Raw genomic sequence first — 20,092 nt, forward strand, 5'->3', positions numbered from 1 at the left:
GGAGGGAGCTGTAAGTCATGTAGGTCGGATCTTCCTCTCAAGAATTCATTTCCATATCATCAAAACACACAAACGGGGGCTGGTCACCATTCGGTTTGGTGGGAAACCTTCTCTGACCTCCAGGAGTTCCGCTGTGCTGCTCGTGCATAAATCAGCCCGTATCCGCCTTTCACGGTTCCGGTTCCTGTTGTCATCCAAGGAAAAGACAAACAAAAGCCCTTTCCAGATTCCCGCCCCGGTCCGTGCACTCTGGCTGCTTTATGGTGCCCAGTGGAGAGCAGTTAATTGACATTGACTGGAGCATTTGGACAGGACACCGGTGGCGCCGCAGAGCGCCGGAGCAGCGCTGCCTGAAAAGGCCGCCTCAGAGCATGAATGCTAATAGAATTGATTTAGGCCCCATTTCCTGCAGCGAGACTGGTGGACTTTTATTGCTGAGAAGGAGCTGGGAATCGTCTGTGTTCAGCAGTCCGAAGAAATCAAAACGCCGCTCGACGCAGAGCGCCGTGGGTCCGCCGGCGCCGCGGCTGCCTGGATATCACGAGTGGGCCCAGATCTAATCAGGAGGTGGAGATTCAGGTGCAACAACCACCCTGCGGCCTGGTGCTGTGATGATGTGGAATTATTTCAGTGAAAACATTCATTTAAATGCTTTAGACCCTTTCAGTCAAGGTCCTACACCTTTAAAGTGAGATTTCATCCATTTTCATGATGCATCTGGCCCAGCAGCATCTTTATCTGCTCAGAATCAGCCACGTCCTTGGTTTCAAAAGTACGGCAGAATCCATTAGAAATGGTGGTGTTCTGCTTTTCTGAGCACTGAAAAGGGTCTTCGTCTTTTATAAACCCTGCATGAATCAGACTTCAGAGGTTGAATCAGAGGATGATGAATCTTTTGTCCCTTTTGGGTTATTTGGTGGATAATTTCTCGTTTGTGGGGGTAGCGCGAGCACAGCGGTGATCCAAAAGTTCCATCTGCTGCTGACAGACTAAAGTTAGTCAGTCTGTGGGAGAGGAGAACGGGACCTTCCTCGCTATCCGCTAACATCTGGCGCAGCAGACAGGAGCCGTGCGAGCGTGACGGCGCTCCACCAACTCAGGTAAATCACATGATTTTATTTTTAACGCACCGATCCATCCGCTACATAAACATGTCGAACAGAACCCTTCGGGTCTGACAGGAAGCTGGCAGCCGGTCTTTGTAGCCCGGTTCTTCTGAGCGTGGCAGGCTGAGGGGTGAAGGCCAGAAACCTTCTTAAAGAGCTTCATTGGCAGCCTGAAGCACCACTTCAAACAAGGCGGCTCATTTGAACGCTGCTGTCCTTAATCCTTGCTCACTGTTCCTCCATTATGGTTCCAGTGGGCTTGTTTGATGTGGAAAGGTTCGCCAATTTCGCTGCGGCGGCGCCGCTCGCCACAAAAACAAATTGCTATGAAAGGAAGATGCTATTCGCGTGGCTTTGATGTCCCTGCAGGGGAAAGCCCTCCAATCTCAATTTGAACAACACAGCGCACTTTCTGTTTGCAGCCCTTTTCGCTTTTACTGAAGCGACGCTGAAAATCCTCTGGGGAAGAAAAGAAATGATTTTTTAAAAAAGATAATCACAACGTTGGGATGAGAAGCAGGCTTGGTTGACAGTGACAGTAACGCCTTCTATACATCGAGGCTCAAATATATCGTCACCGATGACACCACCCCCGTCTGTGGGGGGGCAAGGAGGCCTCCTGCATCCAGGGAGGCCCCACACCAGCGTGCAGAAACACCAGACGGAGACAAATCTATGAAATCACTTTATTCTCAGTGTGCTGTGATTCCATTTTTGCAGTAAATGTACAGACTGAAATCTGTCTAAAAGAGCATGCAGAGAGGCTCACGGTGAAACACACAGAAGACACTTTAATCAGCAACCTGGCCTACGTCACACACCACAAGCATGCACACGGTTTGGCAACAAACAGGGAAGTAGAGAGAAGGGGGGAGAAGATCTCCATGATGCACCAAAACCAAGGAGAGGCAAACAAGGAAAAGAGGCAACCACCGAAGGACGGAACAGGAAGGACAGCACGCAGGAGAGCGAAGGGGAACTACCGCCGGAGAGCAAACACCTTCGCAGCGTGGACGGAGCAGAGACGAAGCAGAGACGCTTACATTCAAGTCACATCAAAGGAGCTTTTTTCACGGAATATTGTTCTATTGGCAGTTTTATTCATCATAATGGCAGCGCGAGTGGTGAACCGAAGGAGTTCCGTGTCAGCGGACAGCTAAATATCGATCACGCGTGACTTGGGCAGTTGGGGCGGCGGCGGTGGTCTAGAAGCCATTTAGAGCGCAACCGGTCGGCATTTACAGGAAGATGGATGGGTTTGTGATGGTTGGGGACGGGGGGGGTGACAGCTGTGACCACGCCCGGCTCGGACGCCGAGGCTTCGTTTGTGGAAGGATGCAGACGGCTTTGACGGGGCAGCACCGTCCTTCTAATGCTAGAGCGCTACACATGCTAACAGCCACAGAAATTCTGTAAGGTTGCAAACAAAATCACTAGAAATTTTCAAATGAAAGGTAGAATCGAGCAAATCACCTGAATGAGCGCCGCTGTCTAGCTGTTATCAGCTCTAGGTCTTTGGTTTGATTGTACGTCTGCGTTAATCAAGGGTGGGGTGAGTGGTGCTGTGGCCCAGAAGGCTAAATGCTAATGGTGGAAGGTTAGCAAAGGCAGTTCACGAGTACAACAGAATCACAGGAAGCTCAGTAAATATTCTCTAGACTGAAAGTACCACACTGATCACAAAGAGCCAGTAATGTAGATTTTCCTCCTCTACGCCACACAGATGCACACAGATCAGAGTCAGTTTGGAATGTTGAGCCGGACACAGTTCCGTTCCAGTGGCTCCTACAGCTACTGCTCACGTGGAAACCACAGAAGCATTTCTGCCGCCACCAGTTGACCCATTCCTGCTAACGGCTAATTGATGCTCCCGTTTAGAAACCGCAGCTAAACTCGTTCACAATTATCTAGTTTTGGATTTGGGTCATTTTCCAGGACTCGTCCGGGCTAAAACTTCAGTGGAATGTTTGAGATCTCTGGAATGTTTTGACGTGACGGAAGATCACAGAGGAACTAAAACGGAAGGAGCCACGTTGTCCCTCTAAGGATGCCTGAACGGGCCGGCTGTGTTGCCATTGTGTTGTCGTGTCATTTGGACTTCCGGTTTGCGGTTTTTTAAACACCAAACATGCTTTTCACAAACACTTTAGACGACACGGAACAAAACATCCCACCTTCCCCCTTTTCTCGTTAGCAGTTTAAATCAAATACGTCCACGGTCACAATGCAGACGCGCGTGTCTTTTAAATATGGACGAGCACATTTAGGAGTCTAAACAAACAACACTGAAGATTGTCTGTTATTGCTGATTCGGGGGTTTGGGCTCCCATCAGTTTAACCAACTGGACAACTTCATTTCTAACAATATATTGCACTATTGTCACTGTCTGCTCACTGTTGGCCTGTGAGTTGAACGTTTTCTAAATTTTGGAAAGACAGAAACTGGATGAAAACACAAGGGGGGTCTAAATGAAGTCCTAATAAATAAATAAATCAATCAATGGAGAAGTGTTATTGCCTCGAATATCAATGGACTTCTGTTCTCTTTAAAGTGGCGTGGGGGCGAGCCCGACCCTAACTCCAGAGACGTTCTTGACGTTCCGCTCCCACAGATGCAGATAACAGACGGAGAACAGAGGAAACGGTGTCTGCGCACATAAACCACCAAACATCAGCAACAACACAACAGAAAAAATGGTTTGGATCATTTCTTAAACCTTAAAAATATGGCTTATACTCTGTATCTTGATATATGTCACGTTTCACGTCTTTATAGTAATATCTGCGGTTATTTACACAACCAGAGGGGTGGGAGATGGATGATGCTTTATTCTATGTGCTCCACAGTTGGGCCCCGTGGAGGTGGAGGTGGAGGTGGAGGTGGGGGTGGGCGGACTGGAGGAAACTACAGCGTTATTCTCACCGCACCGACGTGTTCATCACATTTCACATTGTTACTTTTTGTTGAACATGTCCATGATCGGGGTCGGGATGAATTTCATCACCGTGTCCACGATGCTCTCTTCCTCCTCCTCATCGCCGCAGCCGGTGGGCACCGCCTTCTTGGGGCGGGTGAGGCTGCCCTCGGAGGCCTGCTCCATCGCAGCCGCTGCCTCCGCTTCCTTCTCCTCTTTCTTCTTGATGCCGTACTGCAGCGAGAAATAAGCCAATGAAGACACGACTCAGGACGCTGCTGAGGTTTAGACGTGGACGACAAAGAAATACAGCTTTAATGGGAGAAGAAGCTGAAGTGAAACGTCCACCGTGCTGGTCGACTATCCTGTTATTTGTGGCTCCATTTTAACAAAATCAATACATCTGGACTGGGTGGAGGCAGCGGCCGAGCTCAGAGGGGTCAATAGACTGAGTGATGCTTGATGGGGAGGCAGAGATGTGGAAAATGAGCTGGACTCCTGCGTGACCTCTCTGCCGCTCTCCCGGGCGTTTGTTAATGTGATTCTGGACCAATAAATATCTTAAAAGGAAGATTGCCAGTGTGTGTTTCCTCTCACAGAAGGCTTTTAAAATAGCTAAGACGGTGCTAGCGAGGCTGCTAGCCTGGGAATAATGCAGCAACGGTCGTGTAGCATTCTCCTAAATCACATTAAGATGATGCAAATTCGGTTGTTTGCTGCACACGGGAAGAGAGATTCGCTCACTCTTGGGCTGCTTTTCATCCCCAGGAAGTTTATGGTTTCAATAACTGCAAACCAGTGGGTCCAGTTCCCCTGACATCAGTTCTGCCATCCCATAATAGCCAGCCGAGGCCGGGACCGCGATCACTCGCTGCTCGTGAGGCCACTTTGGCTCAAAGGCCTCTGCGTGCCCCCAACAGTCGCCCGCTGCTTCGCTCTCGCCACAGTAGCAACGGCCCTCCCCCCCCCGCTAAAAAATACCCCGTCACCTCGCGTGTGGAAGTGGGATTCAGCAGACTCACGACAGCATTCTGGAATATTCCACCCAAAGCTGCAGGATCAAGCTGTCAATGAAGAATTCATTAGCTCCGGTTAATCAAAGCCCAGAATGAGCCCAAAAAGGCTCGTTAAGAGGAGCGAGTCAGACTCTGGATGCAGCTCCCGGTGCTGCTGTGCTACTGTGCTACTGGGCTACTGAGCTGCTGTGCTGCTGTGCTGCTGTGCTGCTGCGCTACTGTGCTGCTGTGCTGCTGTGCTGCTGTGCTGCTATGCTACTGTGCTACTGTGCTGCTGTGCTGCTGCGCTACTGTGCTGCTGCGCTACTGTGCTGCTGTGCTGCTGCTGTGCTGCTATGCTACTGCGCTACTGTGCTGCTGTGTGCTGTGCTACTGTGCTACTGGCTGCTGTGCTGCTGCGCTACTGTGCTACTGTGCTGCTGCGTTGCTATGCTACTGTGCTGCTGTGCTGCTATGCTACTGGGCTGCTATGCTACTGTGCTGCTATGCTACTGTGCTGCTGTGCTGCTATGCTACTGCGCTACTGTGCTACTGTGCTACTGTGCTACTGGGCTGCTGTGCTGCTGTGCTGCTGTGTGCTGCTATGCTACTGCGCTACTGTGCTACTGTGCTGCTGTGCTGCTATGCTACTGTGCTACTGGGCTGCTGTGCTGCTGTGCTGCTGCGCTACTGTGCTGCTGCACTGCTGTGCTACTGTGCTGCTGTGCTGCTGCGCTACTGTGCTGCTGCACTGCTGTGCTACTGTGCTGCTGTGCTACTGTGCTACTGTGCTGCTGTGCTGCTGTGCTGCTGTGCTGCTGTGCTACTGTGCTACTGTGCTGCTGTGCTGTGCTGCTGTGTTGCTGTGCTACTGGTCTACTGAGCTGCTGTGCTGCTGTGCTACTGTGCTACTGGGCTGCTGTGCTACTGTGCTGCTGTGCTACTGTGCTGCTGTGCTACTGGGCTGCGTGTTCCATTTTTACCCCAACTCTTCCTCTTAATGACGTGTCTGATTTAATCAGTATCATCGCGGTGGTGATTGATGCCGCTTTAACCCTACTGTCTGATTTAGCTCTGTGAGCACCACTGTCCTGCCCCCCCCCCCCCCCCCGAGGGTTTAGGTGCGTGATGTGTTAGCTTTGCCTTAGTGATGGCTGTACAACACAGCGGGCTTCATCTCCAGGGAGAAACCTCAGGACTCAGCGCTCTTGCAAACATTTATGATCTCGTTAGCTTGGTTGCTATATTGAGTTTTTTCATCACCTTGTCTCTGATCCCCTGTCGGATGTTTTCTCTCTCTGCCTCCATTTTTGCATACTTGGCCTTCCTCTCCTCCTCCTGTTGCCTCAGTGCTTCTTGTCGTTCTTCTTCTTTCTTCTGAGCATCTGGGTCCTTCTCCTCCTCCCCTCCCAGCATCTTGCCCATGTCCTTGGTGGCCCCTGTTAGCGGTGAACAAAAAAAAGATAAAACACATTTGAAAGAAACCTCAAACCACATCGACCACCTCGGTGGCCTGAGCGGAACCAACGGCAGAGCAAAGGAATGAACGAATGAGCAGAACAGTCTCAGAAACCTGCACCTTCCCTCGACTGCTCTCATTTCAACGGTGTCTTAAAGAATCAGGAAATTAATGCTCCCTGTTGGAGATGAGAGTTTGGATCCAAATGAGCTCCCCGCGAGGCAGAACTGAGCGGGCGGAACATCTGCCTCAGCGAACAGCTGCTGCGGCCCAACGGTTCCGCCACCACCCAAAGTCACGTTGCCTTTGGGCTGTTTGGACCCTTAATGCTCCAGTCAGGGTGGATCCGCCAGCACCGCCTTTGACGTGCGTTGGCAGGAACGATTGGAAAACGTCGACCTTCGGCTCTGAGAGGGCGTCGAACCCTCCTCCTTTACAAGGGCAACGACCATCTTGTGAGGTGGTGACGTTAGGTCGCTGCTCAGGAACCTGACGAGTCCTGAAGGTCGCTCTGCTCTCCTCACGGGAGAGTCGGGAGAGGGCCGATCTGAAGGGCCTCCTCTGATCTGCGTCACGCTGCCGCTGCCTGCTGGTCCTCGCCTGCTAAGCTGCCCCCCCCCCCCGCACGCACGCCATCAGCTCGAAGACACGGCCATCTGCTACAGACGCTGCTTTGATGAGAAAGCACGACCTTGAGGTTCTTGGCTGCCGCAAGAACCCGGCGTGTTGGCGACCCGGGACCCGCCTCGGCCCCTCGTCACGCAGAGCAGCGTGACTGCTAATTACCAAACAGACGCGATGACACGGCGGCGTTCTTCTTCTCTGGTGGCAACATGCTCAGAAGATCAAAGCCAGTTCGCAACCTCTGATTCTGCAGGGATTTTTCACTTTAATGTGCAAAAGTCGGGAAATTATTTATTTAGAATTAGATCAATATTGATTTCATGAACAAACCAGTTCACTTGTTGTAGAAAACAATCAACGACTTTGATTGTGCAACACTGTTAAGAGGAATTTTCAGCAAAGAGCTGAAATTTGATTTAAAGATTGGATGTTTTTATTTTAACGGGTAATAGTGATCGGCCCCTAATAGTGACACCATCTCTGGCCTCACTGATACTTTGTATCCTCCTCCTGCACGTTGGCGATTAAACTCAAAGCATCAAAGCTATTTCTGTGCTACTTCCATGAGTTCTAAATCCTTTATTAATGTCAGTGTACCTGCTGGGAATGAGTAATGAGGTGGGTCTCAGCATAAACCCTGGTTTTGCCTGCAGGTCTGGAATATTCACCACAACTTAAATCATGACTCTGGGTCAACAAAAGAGAAGAAAACAGCATTTAAAGGTGTCAAACTGGGTTCAGAGTGAATTGGGAGCTGCTAATTATCCTCACAAGGATGTTTGACTTTATCCTTCAGCGCTAATTTCAGGCACCCAGAATCAGGAGAGCCTGTGATTTACCCCAAATAAAGCAGCGTTTACAGCAGGGTGCTCAATCCAACGCTGGCTCGAAGCAAGATTTAAGTGGGGCCCCATCCATGCAACGCACCCCCCCCCAACACACACACACATGAAACATGTAGCTCAAAGTGGGGACCTGTTTTAAGAAGGAATCAAAAACACGTTTGATTTTTAATTGATAATTCAGCTGTGATGTAAAATCGTTTCACATTGCTTCAGCAACAACGATCTTTCTTTCCTCTGATGAAGAGTTTTAAATGAAAAACCAAGTTTCTGATGAACTTTATTCAGGTTAGGTTCATGTTAAAAATAGCACCTGTTACATTCTGCTCCGTTTCAGACGCCTCAACAGAACAGAAACGGAAGCGATAATTAGCACTAAAGCAGGTCAACGAGGAGGAATGGAACAGTTTTAAAGTAGCCAAATCTGCATCGTGTTGTTTTTAGGGGACACATTTGGCAGCAGTATTTATAATTGTTGTGTTTTGTGGAATTCTCCTATTTCATCTTTAATTTTCCCTAATTATTTCTTTAATTCTCTTTAATTATTTCTCTCTAAGGGATAAAATGACTAAAAAGCCAAGACCTACTTGGTAGCTAGGCTAGTTGAATGAGCGCTGTCACTTTATTAGCGTCTGCACTTTGTGCCCATGTGACCCTTCTGCCTGGTTAAAGGGAGCGGGAGATTTCAGGTGCTACCTGTCCACATTCTCACCTGGTGTCGGCTGCTGGGTGAGTTTATTGGGTTTCTAACTTTCTGCTGTCATGCTTTGTCATCTGCTGTCATGGTGGCTCCTGCGGTGCTGTTGGGGCTACTTGGTAAAGCTAATGATCAGTTCTGGATAAGTCTTGGGTTTGTTTGGTTTACTTGTGTCACTGTCATTGTCTCCATGCTCCTAAACTTAAATATTGATATTGTGATGTTGTTAATGGAGATGGATTTGGTGCTTGACCGTCTTTCTGAAGCTTTAAATGTTTGTTCAGGTTGCTTTTTCCCTTTTGAAATGTTAGATTGTTTGGCCAGCTTGTAGCAAGGATGTCCACTTCCTGGTTTGCCCAGTGGTTTCTGGGAGCTGTAGTCCAGCTGTGTTTCCTCTGGAGAGACAGAGGCTATTGGGGCTGCTGGGCTATATCACATTTGCCTTTCAGACGTGCATAAATGCTTGGGATTTGCTACTTTGAATGTTATTAATGTGTTTCAAGATTCCATTTGCTGCTGATATTTGATGTTTGATATTTGAATATGATGCAATGTGTATGTAAATACTGGAAAGTTGTGCTTATAATGCACATGAGTGAAACCTTGCATTTCCTGATTTCAGGTTTATTACCTGCTCACTGCACTTTGGAAATAAAAATAACAAAAGTGGAAAAATTAAAGAGTAATATCCTTATAGTTTGGACACCAAGTTACCCTTTCCATGGGGAAAACGGAACAATAATAATGTTCCATGTTTGCGGCTTTAAACTCTTATTTTAGCTCTTCTGCTGATTCTGTCTCCATTTTGTAACTGATGCCAGCTTCTCTTCTCCCCAACATCCACACGTCTAATCTCCATGCTCGCGGCTAATTAGCTCGTCTGATTGTGACAAAGTTGCCGGGTTGCGGTGTGAGACAGTTGCCGCTCCCAACCGTTTCAGTGTCAGGAAGTGTCGCCAGCTGTGGCGTCTGACAGTGTTGACAATGGAAAAAAGGGAAAAACATCTCGGAGAATATGGAAAATTCTTCTAAGCACCTCATTAGAAAACACAACCATTAACTCATCCCTGGCGGCAATGTTAGAATTACAGACGCCCACAGACAGAAGGCTTCTAAATGATGGTTTCAAAGTTCATTACATTGCCTAAAAGTTCTCATTTGGATGAGCAACCCCCCATTTCGTTCGCTGCCCTGGTAGCTTTGCTTGTCAAAATCGATCTCTGGGTTTTTCCTGAGGTCACCGGTAATCACGCCGAGCTCAGCAGTCCCACGGCGGCTGCTCCGACCCCCATGACCACCACCATCAACATCATCCTGGTGCTCCTGAGCTGCTCTGTGCTGTAGCCCCAAACCCCCGACCGGACCTCTCCACTAAAACATGGCTGCCGGATCATATGACCCCCCCCCCCCCCCCTTTGATCTGACCGACTTCCATCGTAACAAGCGGTTCTGTTCGAAGGTTCGAAGGAACAAATGAAGACTTGGAGTCGTTCGTGTAGGCCGATGTCGGAAGGTGAACAATCTACCTGACCGGTCGGAGATGGAGGAGAATAAATCCTGACAGGAGCTTGTATGTTGCCATGGTTACCAGGCTGCCTGGGGAATATTTGTCAGTGTGGAAACGGTTCACTCGGTTCTTTTGATTCATTTTTGGGTTAGGGTGGATAAAGTACCTGGTACTGGATGGGGCTGATTCTGGGGATTGATGCTGACTCGAGGACCTGCTGGAACAGCTCAAGTGTTCCTGTTGAGCTTAAATATTTGCTGAGGTCATCGTGTTGGGAGAGATGGGCGCCTGCGTGACGCTCTGGGGGCGGGTGGCGGCCTGGCCGACAGTAGCAGGGGGGAGGATTCATGACTGGCAGCCGCTACACGCCCGTCATCTGCTGGGCCGCCTGTCAACGCTGACAGAGGTGCAGACGGATCCTCATGTGTCGCAAAACGGTCTGAGCCAGCGCCCCCCCCCCTTACACACACACACACACACACACACACACAGCAGGTCTCAGTAAATCTGAAAAGCACCAGGGAAATGGAGGCTTGAGGTGCATCAGTCCTGTGCTTTATCACCCCCTCACACCCATTATCACTGGAAGACAGCCCACAGAGTCCGACCCCGTGCACGAGCAAGGCCGCATTTATCACCTCTGAGGCTGGTGCCAAGGAGGAGGGAAACCAACACACACACACACACACACACACACACACACACACACACACACACACACACACACACACACACACACACAGATACATGAAGACTAACCCTCTTCACCCTGTGATGACCACACCAATCATTTTGAATGTCGCCATGGGTGAGACTGCCTCTTTATTTCCATTAAATTGGTGGAATTTGACCTGATTTCGTCCAGTTTGGTAAAGTTGTGCCTGAGCAGAGAACTACCAGGACGACACGAACACACGGCACACGATGCTGCACGACAGTGCTGAGTCCACATTATTGATCATGTGCTCCCTGTGGGTCATGACCCCATGAGGAGACTAACGCAGCATGAGCGGCTCTTCCTGCTCCCGGGTTGATGAGGGGAGAATATGTTTGAATCTTCCAATTTGAATCAATAATCTTTACGAGGCGAGTCTGGAAAGTTATTTTGTGTATTTGACAACAGGAATCTTCTGGAAGGACTCAGACGCGTTGTAGTTAACAAGGTTCAAAAACTGGAGAACAAGTTGGCTTATTTCTGCATCCGTGTTTGATCTGTGGGAGCTTATTATTGCTCCGAGCGCTAAAGCTCACAAAAGGTTTTAGTCACGTGGAAAAACCAATTAGCTTCATGGAAAAGCTTCTACTTGACAGATGGCAAAAGCAGGTTCAGTGCTGTTTTGATTGTTAAACTGTTTTCAGGGCGTCTCTGCTGCCATATTTGGAGCTTCTTGACCTCAGGCTTCGTCAGTTCTGCTGCGTCCTGCAGGGTGATGAAAGCACTAATGTCAGATTTAGCTTTGACAGAAGTGAGTCGACTTCACACTGAAGGTGCTGAACTCTTCCACCTTATTCCTGTCTTGACGCGACACCTGCTCCGTCACTCTTAAAATATCCGACCCCAGTGAGCAAGCTTCAATTAACCCATCCCTCCACGTGCATGAGCAGAAGGGTGAGCAGGTCCTTTTGGTGGCTCTTTAGGAGCCATTTGTGTTTGATTCAGTTCCAGATTAAAAGGTTCGTTGGCCGATTTCACGTTTCCACTTCGTCTTTCCTGCTTGGCTCCGGATTCCAACATTGTTCCGAAAAGATTCTGACAGGATTTTCATCTTCCTGATCTCCGGCCTGAATGTAACTGCAATTCCACGTCTGGAAGAATGATGCTCTCCTCTCAAAGGTCTCCGTGTTCATTTCCATACATGCTCAAAGCCTCCGAGGCTTCCATCAACTCCTTGTGGGGCAAAGCTGCTCAGATTCCCCTGCTGTGGATTCTCTGCATATGCAGCTCCGATCCCTCGGACCTGAGCCGCTCCTCCACCCTCAAGTGTGTTATTAGCTCATTTTGTCTTCCTACTTTCCAGCCAACGTCAGGAACTCTGATCCCATCCTCTGTGCCTCCTAATGGAATTGGAACGGCTGCAGTCTGAGAAGGAAATCCGACTCCAGTTACAACATTATCGAAAGAGGAAACGGTTCCAACCTCTTTGCTAGCAGGAGCAAAGCAGAGACATGTGGGCCTAAATATTTGCTTGGCTCAGAAAGCTGGATGTCAGAAACAGGCCCTGGAATTTCATTTTCAGGACGGGGAATCACGGACCTTTGTGGCTGAATTGAAACGTCCCAGCAACTCTGGACCAGGACCATGGTTTTTAAATCATGTCCCAAAGAGCGCTACAAAACTGGGAGGAGAACGTTCAGCCGGTACGAACATGGAACACAGTTATTTCACGGTGTGAATCAGAAGCTGATGAACAATTACAGCCTCTGATTTGGTTGTTTCGCTCTATAAAAGAGGTGAAATGATGAGCTGAGAAACAGCTGCTCTCTTGATACTGGCATGATCAAACGTACAGCTGTGACCTCTGTCTGTGACCTCTGTCTGTGACCTCTGTCTGTGACCTCTGTCTGTGACTCTGTCTGTGACCTCTGTCTGTGACCTCTGTCTGTGACCTCTGTCTGTGGCCTCTGCAGGTTTACAAAAGAACTCTTTAGGATGTTGGTGGAGGTTTTAGTTTTCCAGCCTCTCCATCTGATCTTTGAAGTTGTTGAAGTCTAGGAAGTGAGCGAGGAATTGAGGTCACCGCCGGATGCGGTGCAAATCTTTAGTCACGAGACACTTCTGGCTGTCTCTCTTCTCTGAGTTTCAGGAAATTTAATCTCCATGTGAAAGCAGAGTGAGAAAGAGAAGCAGAGGTGTGAATAAGGAAGCCAGACGACGGAGAATGAAATTGGAAAGCAGCAGATCCAGACAGTTTGATGTCAGAAGTGTGAGTTGACCTTTGAACAGGCGGATTTATTTGAGGTGTCTAAAGTGTTTCATGGAAAAGCTGAACGAGGACACGTTCAGGCCATTTTGGCCTTTTGTTGGAAGATCTTTCCAACTTCCCCCAACTAAACTCTCAAATAACAAACTCTCCCAATAAGGTCAATAATATAACATCTGTACTTCAGTTATTTGCAGCGTTCTTCTCCAATCTTTAATCTTTCCTGCACAGGTTCACCTGTAAGAATGCAGGTAGATGATGACGATTGTGATGCTACTGAATCATTTAGCGAATAAACCAATGAATGCTCGCCTGTTTCCCGAAGTGTCGCGATGAAATCAGCACCGAGACTCCTGACAGGAAGAATCAGCAGTTATTATTACGCTAGAAGAAGATGATGATGATGATGAAGATGTCAGATAGTCACAGACTCTGTCAGCACAGCAGCATCAACACGCTGTGGTGACACTTTAATTAAGATAACATTTTAGCTCCGTCTAACAAGCCCTGGTTAATGAGCTAACAGGCACACGTTGTGTTCAAAGGCCACATAAATCAAATGTATCACTTGATGTGCTACACTGGCATCATCATCCTTCTCTAGTCCTAGTTTCTGGTCAGATGTCTGCTTTTCTTCAGCAGAAAATCTGTTCTTTGACGCAGCAGAGGTGTCATTTGTAGAAGCTCAGTCCTGTTTTTGCAGAATTCCTCCAGTAAAGATTCCATTCGGGGCAACAGATCACACAAATCTGGTGCTAATCTTCACAGATCACCTCATGGTTCAGCTCTTTTGACGGCGGTGGGCTGTTCAGGAGGTTACACCTCTGTTCTCCTGCATCAGCTTCATCCTGCCTGACCTCACAATAAGAGAAGAGCCAACAGATCTTTGCTGATTACTTCTGCTCTCCTGATTAGTTGCACAAAAGATTGTGATGAAGTTTCCTGTGAGTTGTTATTAGAGAGCGAGACAGACAGAGGTGCTCTGAACCTCTCCTCCGCAAGGGAAGAGTCATTGATGCAGCTTTATCATCATCTCATCATCAACCTGGATGAACCGATTTATGGGAAAGCTCAGGTTCAGGGTGGAAGCAGAGCACACGGCTCACACCGAGATTTCAGGGATTAGCCTGCATCAGAGTTGCAAATAATAGTTAAATATAAAGTATAAAGGGACCTTTGAACACTTCTGAAAACAATTAGGACTCATCTGTTTGCCAGGGTCACCATGACAACCAACGTCTTTGCATCTCTGCTCCGCTTGATCACGTGGCCGCACCTCTTATTCCAAAGTCGAACAGAGTCGTCCAAGATTCTGGACAGAAGCGCACGTCTGCTGACACTGTGGAAAGGCTGCAAACCCAAGTTAGCTGTGCTGCTGCGTGAGCTCAGACGGTGCCGCTCTGCCCCTCAGACTGGCTGGATGCTGCAGGAACAGCTGCTGTTTGTGTATCGCACCAACACGCTGCACATTAATGCATCTGACGGGAGCAGCTCACTCGGAAAATTAACCTTTCCACCTCGGGGGCTTGATGCTGGTCCTGGCCGACATGTTCAGATTAACGGGATGATGAACAGCCGGAGAAAGTCGCTCTGTGGCCTTTCAGGCTTTCTTAAAGACTTCCTCCGGTTCTCTGAACAGCTGGTATCTAATTTGGTGTCATTTAAAACAAGACCGTCTTGACTAAAGTTTTGGGTTCAAAGGTTTAAGGCTCCGTACCTCCAGATCTGATTAGGAACATTTTAATGTGCTTCCATAAATAGTATGATTGATTCACCCATCAGTGGAATAAAGTTTAGTGGGAAACTATCAACGCAGCTATTTAGATATTTTGTCTTTAATCTCTTTAAGTTATGCAAATAATCTGTCATAACTGGTGAGATGATAAAACAGCTTCCAAATGCAACGTTCACAAGAGCCTCGCTTCAACAAACGGAGGTTTCCAACATTCAAGGCAACTCCAGTTGCTCTACAAGAAGCTCGGTTGCTCTCAGGGAGGTGAAGCCACAGCTGCTTCTGCTAAACTGTTTTTGAGAGTCACGTCATCATCCAAGAGTGGCTTTAGCATTAGCATCTCATCAGCGCTGCATCGGTAATGAGCCTGTCATTTAAATTGTATCATCGTGTCTCTTCAGTCTCATCAGGGGGAAACAGGAAACCACATCTCAGCCTCCTTCTGCTACACTAGAATATTTATCTGGATTATTCTAGAATGCACGTTGCCATTAATATTTGATATGGATGGTGAAAGTGAAATGATGAGGAAACATGAGCATGGTTTAAATCTTAAACATTCTACATGAATGAACATCGTACCGCTTTTTGAAATCATTTTCCTGTCGCCGCGGTGACAAACCTAAAATTGCCGACACTGCGGTTGTCGTCACAGCTTCTTCTGGTCATCGTGCCACTTGCACGTGTCCATTTTGAGCTCTAATTTGCTAAAGCTGCAACAAGAGTCTCTCATATCAGGTGATTCGGAGCCTCCTCCGGATGGGCTCTGACAGCTTCCTCTTGGTTTGGTGCTTTCCTGAACACTCTTGGGGACACGGGTTTGAAAACTCGGCCTCCAAATGTGTATTTTTGTGTGCATCCTGCACGCCAGCTGTCAGACTGTGACTTCCATCACTACAGCTGTCAGCTCCATCAATAACATCTCTCCAAGTCAGTCAATTACGGGCTTTTATTCTGCCCGTTTGGCCTGTGGGACACGTGTCTTTGTGAGACTGCAGATATGAATGGAGCAGATAGCGACACTCTATTCACTGGCGAGACAAAAACCTGCATTGATGCGTGCACCGTGCACCGCCCTGATAACACAACTGCCAATTCACTCTCATAATGACTCTGCTACTAGAAAGGGCAATTGTCCTGTTTTTATGACCCTCAGGCTGCTATTGATTCCACAGCGTCGCCTCGGTGTCGTGACTTTGGTGCAGCAAATACAAACGTTACTGTATGTGAAGCCCTGCAGCCGGGATGATTTTGGAAGGAGTGACCTTTGCAGGAAAATGGCGCCCTGCTTTACATATTCATGAGAATACTCCTTGTGTCAGGGAAATGAGGTTGCCTTGAGTGTCTGACAGGAGGCCGTGCTCCTCGCCCTCAGTCGTGACCCTTTCACCATGACTGAATAAATTAGCCAAATGCACGCTTGAGCTAGCAGGAGGCAGCTCCGCCCTGAACCATCTGCGCCGACACACAACCTACTGTTTAGCATCGGAAAACACGTTCGCAGGACTAAACTAGTGCAAATCCAGCCAGCTGCTGCTGGACACGGTTGCTTCTCACCTCACATGCAAGGAATGTTCTTTTTGCATAGATGCTCTCCATCAAACCGGCCGTGTCCTTCAGCTCATATCTGCACACCAGCTTCATGATATGAGCTTCATCATTTCCACGTCTCTTAGGTGCTTTATCGAAGTTAGTTCCTCACCAAATTCACAACAAGCTCAAAGAATCCAGACCTAAAGAATCGACTCTATGACATCTTCCGATCCAACAACAATGAAAGGATCTGGTTTCCGGAGTGGCTGCCTTTGCGTTCTGTGAGCAGGCAGCTCCAGAAGCTTCAAAAAGCTTTTTAGCAGTCAGCAGAAGTTCACACTCCCACACACAGCAGCCTGCCAGCCTTTTCTCAAACACCCACACCTCCGCTCCTGCCTCTACCTTCAGAAAGTTTCAGAGTGAGGAGAGAAGCTGAGGGAGTTCAGAGACTTTCAGCGTCGCAGCGCGACTCATCTGTTCACGTCTGACAGAGGAAGAACAACTTTTCAAAGACCCCAACGTGCGTGACCACGTTCCACAGTGCCAGTCAGTGGAGAGGCCTGTCCAACAGATTCTTCTCTGAAAGCTTCAACATATTCTGTCTTTGTGGGTGACAAACAAATATGCTTTCATTTGCTGTTACATCACATGTCTCTTTGTTGAATCTGCATGTTCTCCTTGAGCTTCTTTGGGTTTCATCTGGGTTTGGAGACATCAGTATGATAAACTGGTGACCTGATAAAAGTCTATTTCTGCCTCTTTGTGTGGTCTGTCCCCCTGGTTGGGAACAGTGAAGAACAGAAGATGAGGGATGGATGGATCTCCCCAAAGAAGCCACCTGAGCAGATGTAGATGCTGCAGGCAACGTTGGTAGGTGTGTGTTTCACCACAGTGCCGATGCAGCCGGGTCCAGAACGGAGCATATTGTGGGCAGCACATTCAGCCTCTGAATGCTTAGATGCAGCATGAGCCGACAGCCTGGAGTCATCACCTGAGCTCAGGTGTCAAACGATGACTCAGCTCTGAAGGTATCACCACCGAAGCCTCCAGCGTTACCACCCTCAAAGAAACAACATAAAAGACTCAGGGTTTCCAGCCTGAACTGTGATGGAGCTCCAACTGCTGGGAGAGAGCCCGGACAACAGGAAGTAACGGTTTTCCCGACCAATACCAGAGCCGATCAGACATGTTTCTCAGGTCCAACGTGTACTCTAGCGTGTGCATGTGTGTAGCTCGCCTTCCGTCTCCTCCTCTGCTTTTGTTGTATCTGTCACCGGTCCCTGAGTCTAAAGCAATACAGGGGACGTTTCCAGAGACAACTGATGAATGACGGGTACCTGAATGCATCACAACCCCCTCCCTGGTCACGTGCATCTCTCCAATAATGAGACCAAACACCACCAGCTATTAAATGCACACAACCACAGGAAAGCGTGCGTGTGCGTGCGCGTGCGCGTGTTCGCCTCATGCAGGGATCACATCCCAGAACGTTTGGCAGAGTTTGGGATCATGGATCGTTCTCAATGCTCGGCAGATGATCCGCTACAGGACACCAAGTGTCACCTGTGCACACGGTTCGAGGACCATTGCCAACACCCATATGTTTCCCAACAACCTATGTGGGAAACATAGAGATAATCTGTAAATCAGTGGTTAGCAGGTCGGCCCCGATGACCTTTGCCAGGTGATAAGAGACAGATTTAGACCCCGGAGAGGGAAGGAGGTCCGATCACACCAGCTTCTGGCCGACTAGAAGAGCGGCAGAGATGATATCGGAGCTGTTCGTTTCACTGCAGCAACCATCAATGTCACTGAATATCCATTTTGGAGGGCAGTTGTTCAGTAGCAAATACACAAAAGAGACCAGCTGCAGGTTAATAGTCCAGAAGAACAGGTGGAAGGATACGTTTTAATATGGACTCGACCTCCATTTATAACCGCATTTGCATGTGTGGGTGCAGCGCAACTTAAATCCTCCAGTTATTGGAGGTCGATGCAGAGAACAGCCGGAGGTGTCGTACGTGTGAGGGCGGCCAGTTTGGAGGACAGTCAAGAAGGTGTGGTGAAGGTCAGCTGCTGCTTTTTGCTCTTGCCAGAGAAATACTGTTCTCTCCGCTTGGAACTGCACAGCGGGTCCTATCCCAGAGCCAAGTGGAAGATTAGCGGTTATCTGAGAACCTGCACGTCACGGCGGTTATTTTTAGGCAACAGTGGTTCCTTCGGAAAGAAATGTGCATTTTTAAATCAATAAAAAATGATCGTGTGTGCTAGGTAGTATTAAGGAGCAAGAAACTGCACGACACCAGGACCGGCTGAACAACGTGGACACACCAGCCTCTACAGCCACCCAAGTCATAGACTTTTTGTCCTTCTTCCTTCAGGGCCATCAAGACACAGCGACCAGCTTCTTCTCCAGAGCCGAGCTTCTCTTTCGGACCGCCTCGACCTCCACACGCGCCCGGCGAGTGAAGCCCGATTCACCCCCAAGGCAGCTGCTAATGCATCGGTGCCTCTGCAACAATAACTGCAAGTCACTGTGACATAAGCCAGTCGCAAGGTTCTCGGTGCTCAGAGCCCCACCAGCAGCACCAACACGGCAGACCTGCACACCACCGAGGCCCGACTGGCTGAAGCGTGTCCACGGGCAATGAGATACGATGCTCTTTTACATTCTTGGACCAAAAAGGAGAAGTTTGCAAAGATTTTGTCATTTCTTCTCGGGCTGATTTACTTCTTGTGTTTTCCTTTTTTTTCACCTCTGGTCCCTGAAGTTATCATAACGCAGCTTTTCCGTGCGTGTGCGACTGCTGACCCACCGTAAACGGTGTGTTTTGACGTTAAATGGCCATAAACGCACGGCAGAGGTTGTCACGCCACTGTTGCGTAATGTGGGTGCAAACACTCAGGATGAATCATTTCCTCGCTGCAGAGGTGGAGACGGAGCCCATCTGTGGTGTCCATCACTGTCTCCATGTCTGAACAAAAGCCTCCAATTTCAAGTTAATGAGCACTTTGGATGTGGCTGAATGCGTCTGTCTTTTGCCTATATTTAGGGGACCCACGTGTTTATTGGTGTACATCTCATCATAATGAGTGCAGGTTCTTCCCACAGCTCCCAGCACACACACAGGTTTGGAAGAGTGGCCAGTGGCGGCCATGAGGAGCTTCCCGCCTGTGTGTGCACGTCTCTTCGTATCAGGACTGTCAGTGGCAGCTGACGCCATCGATGGCTCTTCCTGAGCTGCCGCTGCCAAAATGGCTTTGACTCCATTCCAGATGTACGTGCACGTTAGCGTCAGACCCAGCTAAGCTTAAGACATGCTAGGGCAAAGTCTCAACTAAAATCTCAACTAACACAGGTGAGCGAGTGATTGCATTGATAAACGAAGGTAAAGATGGTTTTGTTTTAAAGTTCTGCAGCCGGATCCCCCCAACCTGTCTGAGGAGCCTCTGACATGGAGCTGAAGTTTGTTTCTGTTCTTTTCTGCTACATTGTTGTGAACCATGTAAACCAGATAAACAATGATAATATTCGCAATCGCTTGTGCACGACCGCCATCCGTTGATCGAATCGCACGTGCGCGCTCATTCCAGCGGAAGCCAGAATTTACTTTGCAGAGATGCAGTTAAAAAGCTGAGTTTATGTTTCCACCTCTGATAAAAATGCCATTTCTGAAGGAAAAGGAGACGAGCTTGGTAAATGTGACCTACAGAGGAGACAAACTCAGAATTTGTCTCGATGGCGACTGCTTTTATATCAC

The 20,092-nt window shown here is 48.5% G+C and overlaps 1 protein-coding gene across 1 annotated transcript in view; it reads right to left on the reverse strand.

Annotated features, from left to right (window-relative positions):
- Positions 1 to 1,778: 1,778 nt before the first annotated feature.
- The window catches only part of LOC130531498 (complexin-2-like), a 28,093-nt gene continuing 9,779 nt past the window's right edge, over positions 1,779 to 20,092 (reverse strand). Inside the window, exons 3-4 of the mRNA XM_057043554.1 lie at positions 6,280 to 6,455; positions 1,779 to 4,255 (exon numbers count right to left, since the gene is read on the reverse strand). Coding sequence (XP_056899534.1) covers positions 4,061 to 4,255; positions 6,280 to 6,455 — 371 coding nt within the window. The 3' untranslated portion in view covers positions 1,779 to 4,060. The remainder of the gene's footprint in view (positions 4,256 to 6,279; positions 6,456 to 20,092) is intronic.

Source organism: Takifugu flavidus, chromosome 9 (assembly GCF_003711565.1).
Source record: "Takifugu flavidus isolate HTHZ2018 chromosome 9, ASM371156v2, whole genome shotgun sequence".
Taxonomy (NCBI): Eukaryota; Metazoa; Chordata; class Actinopteri; order Tetraodontiformes; family Tetraodontidae; genus Takifugu; species Takifugu flavidus.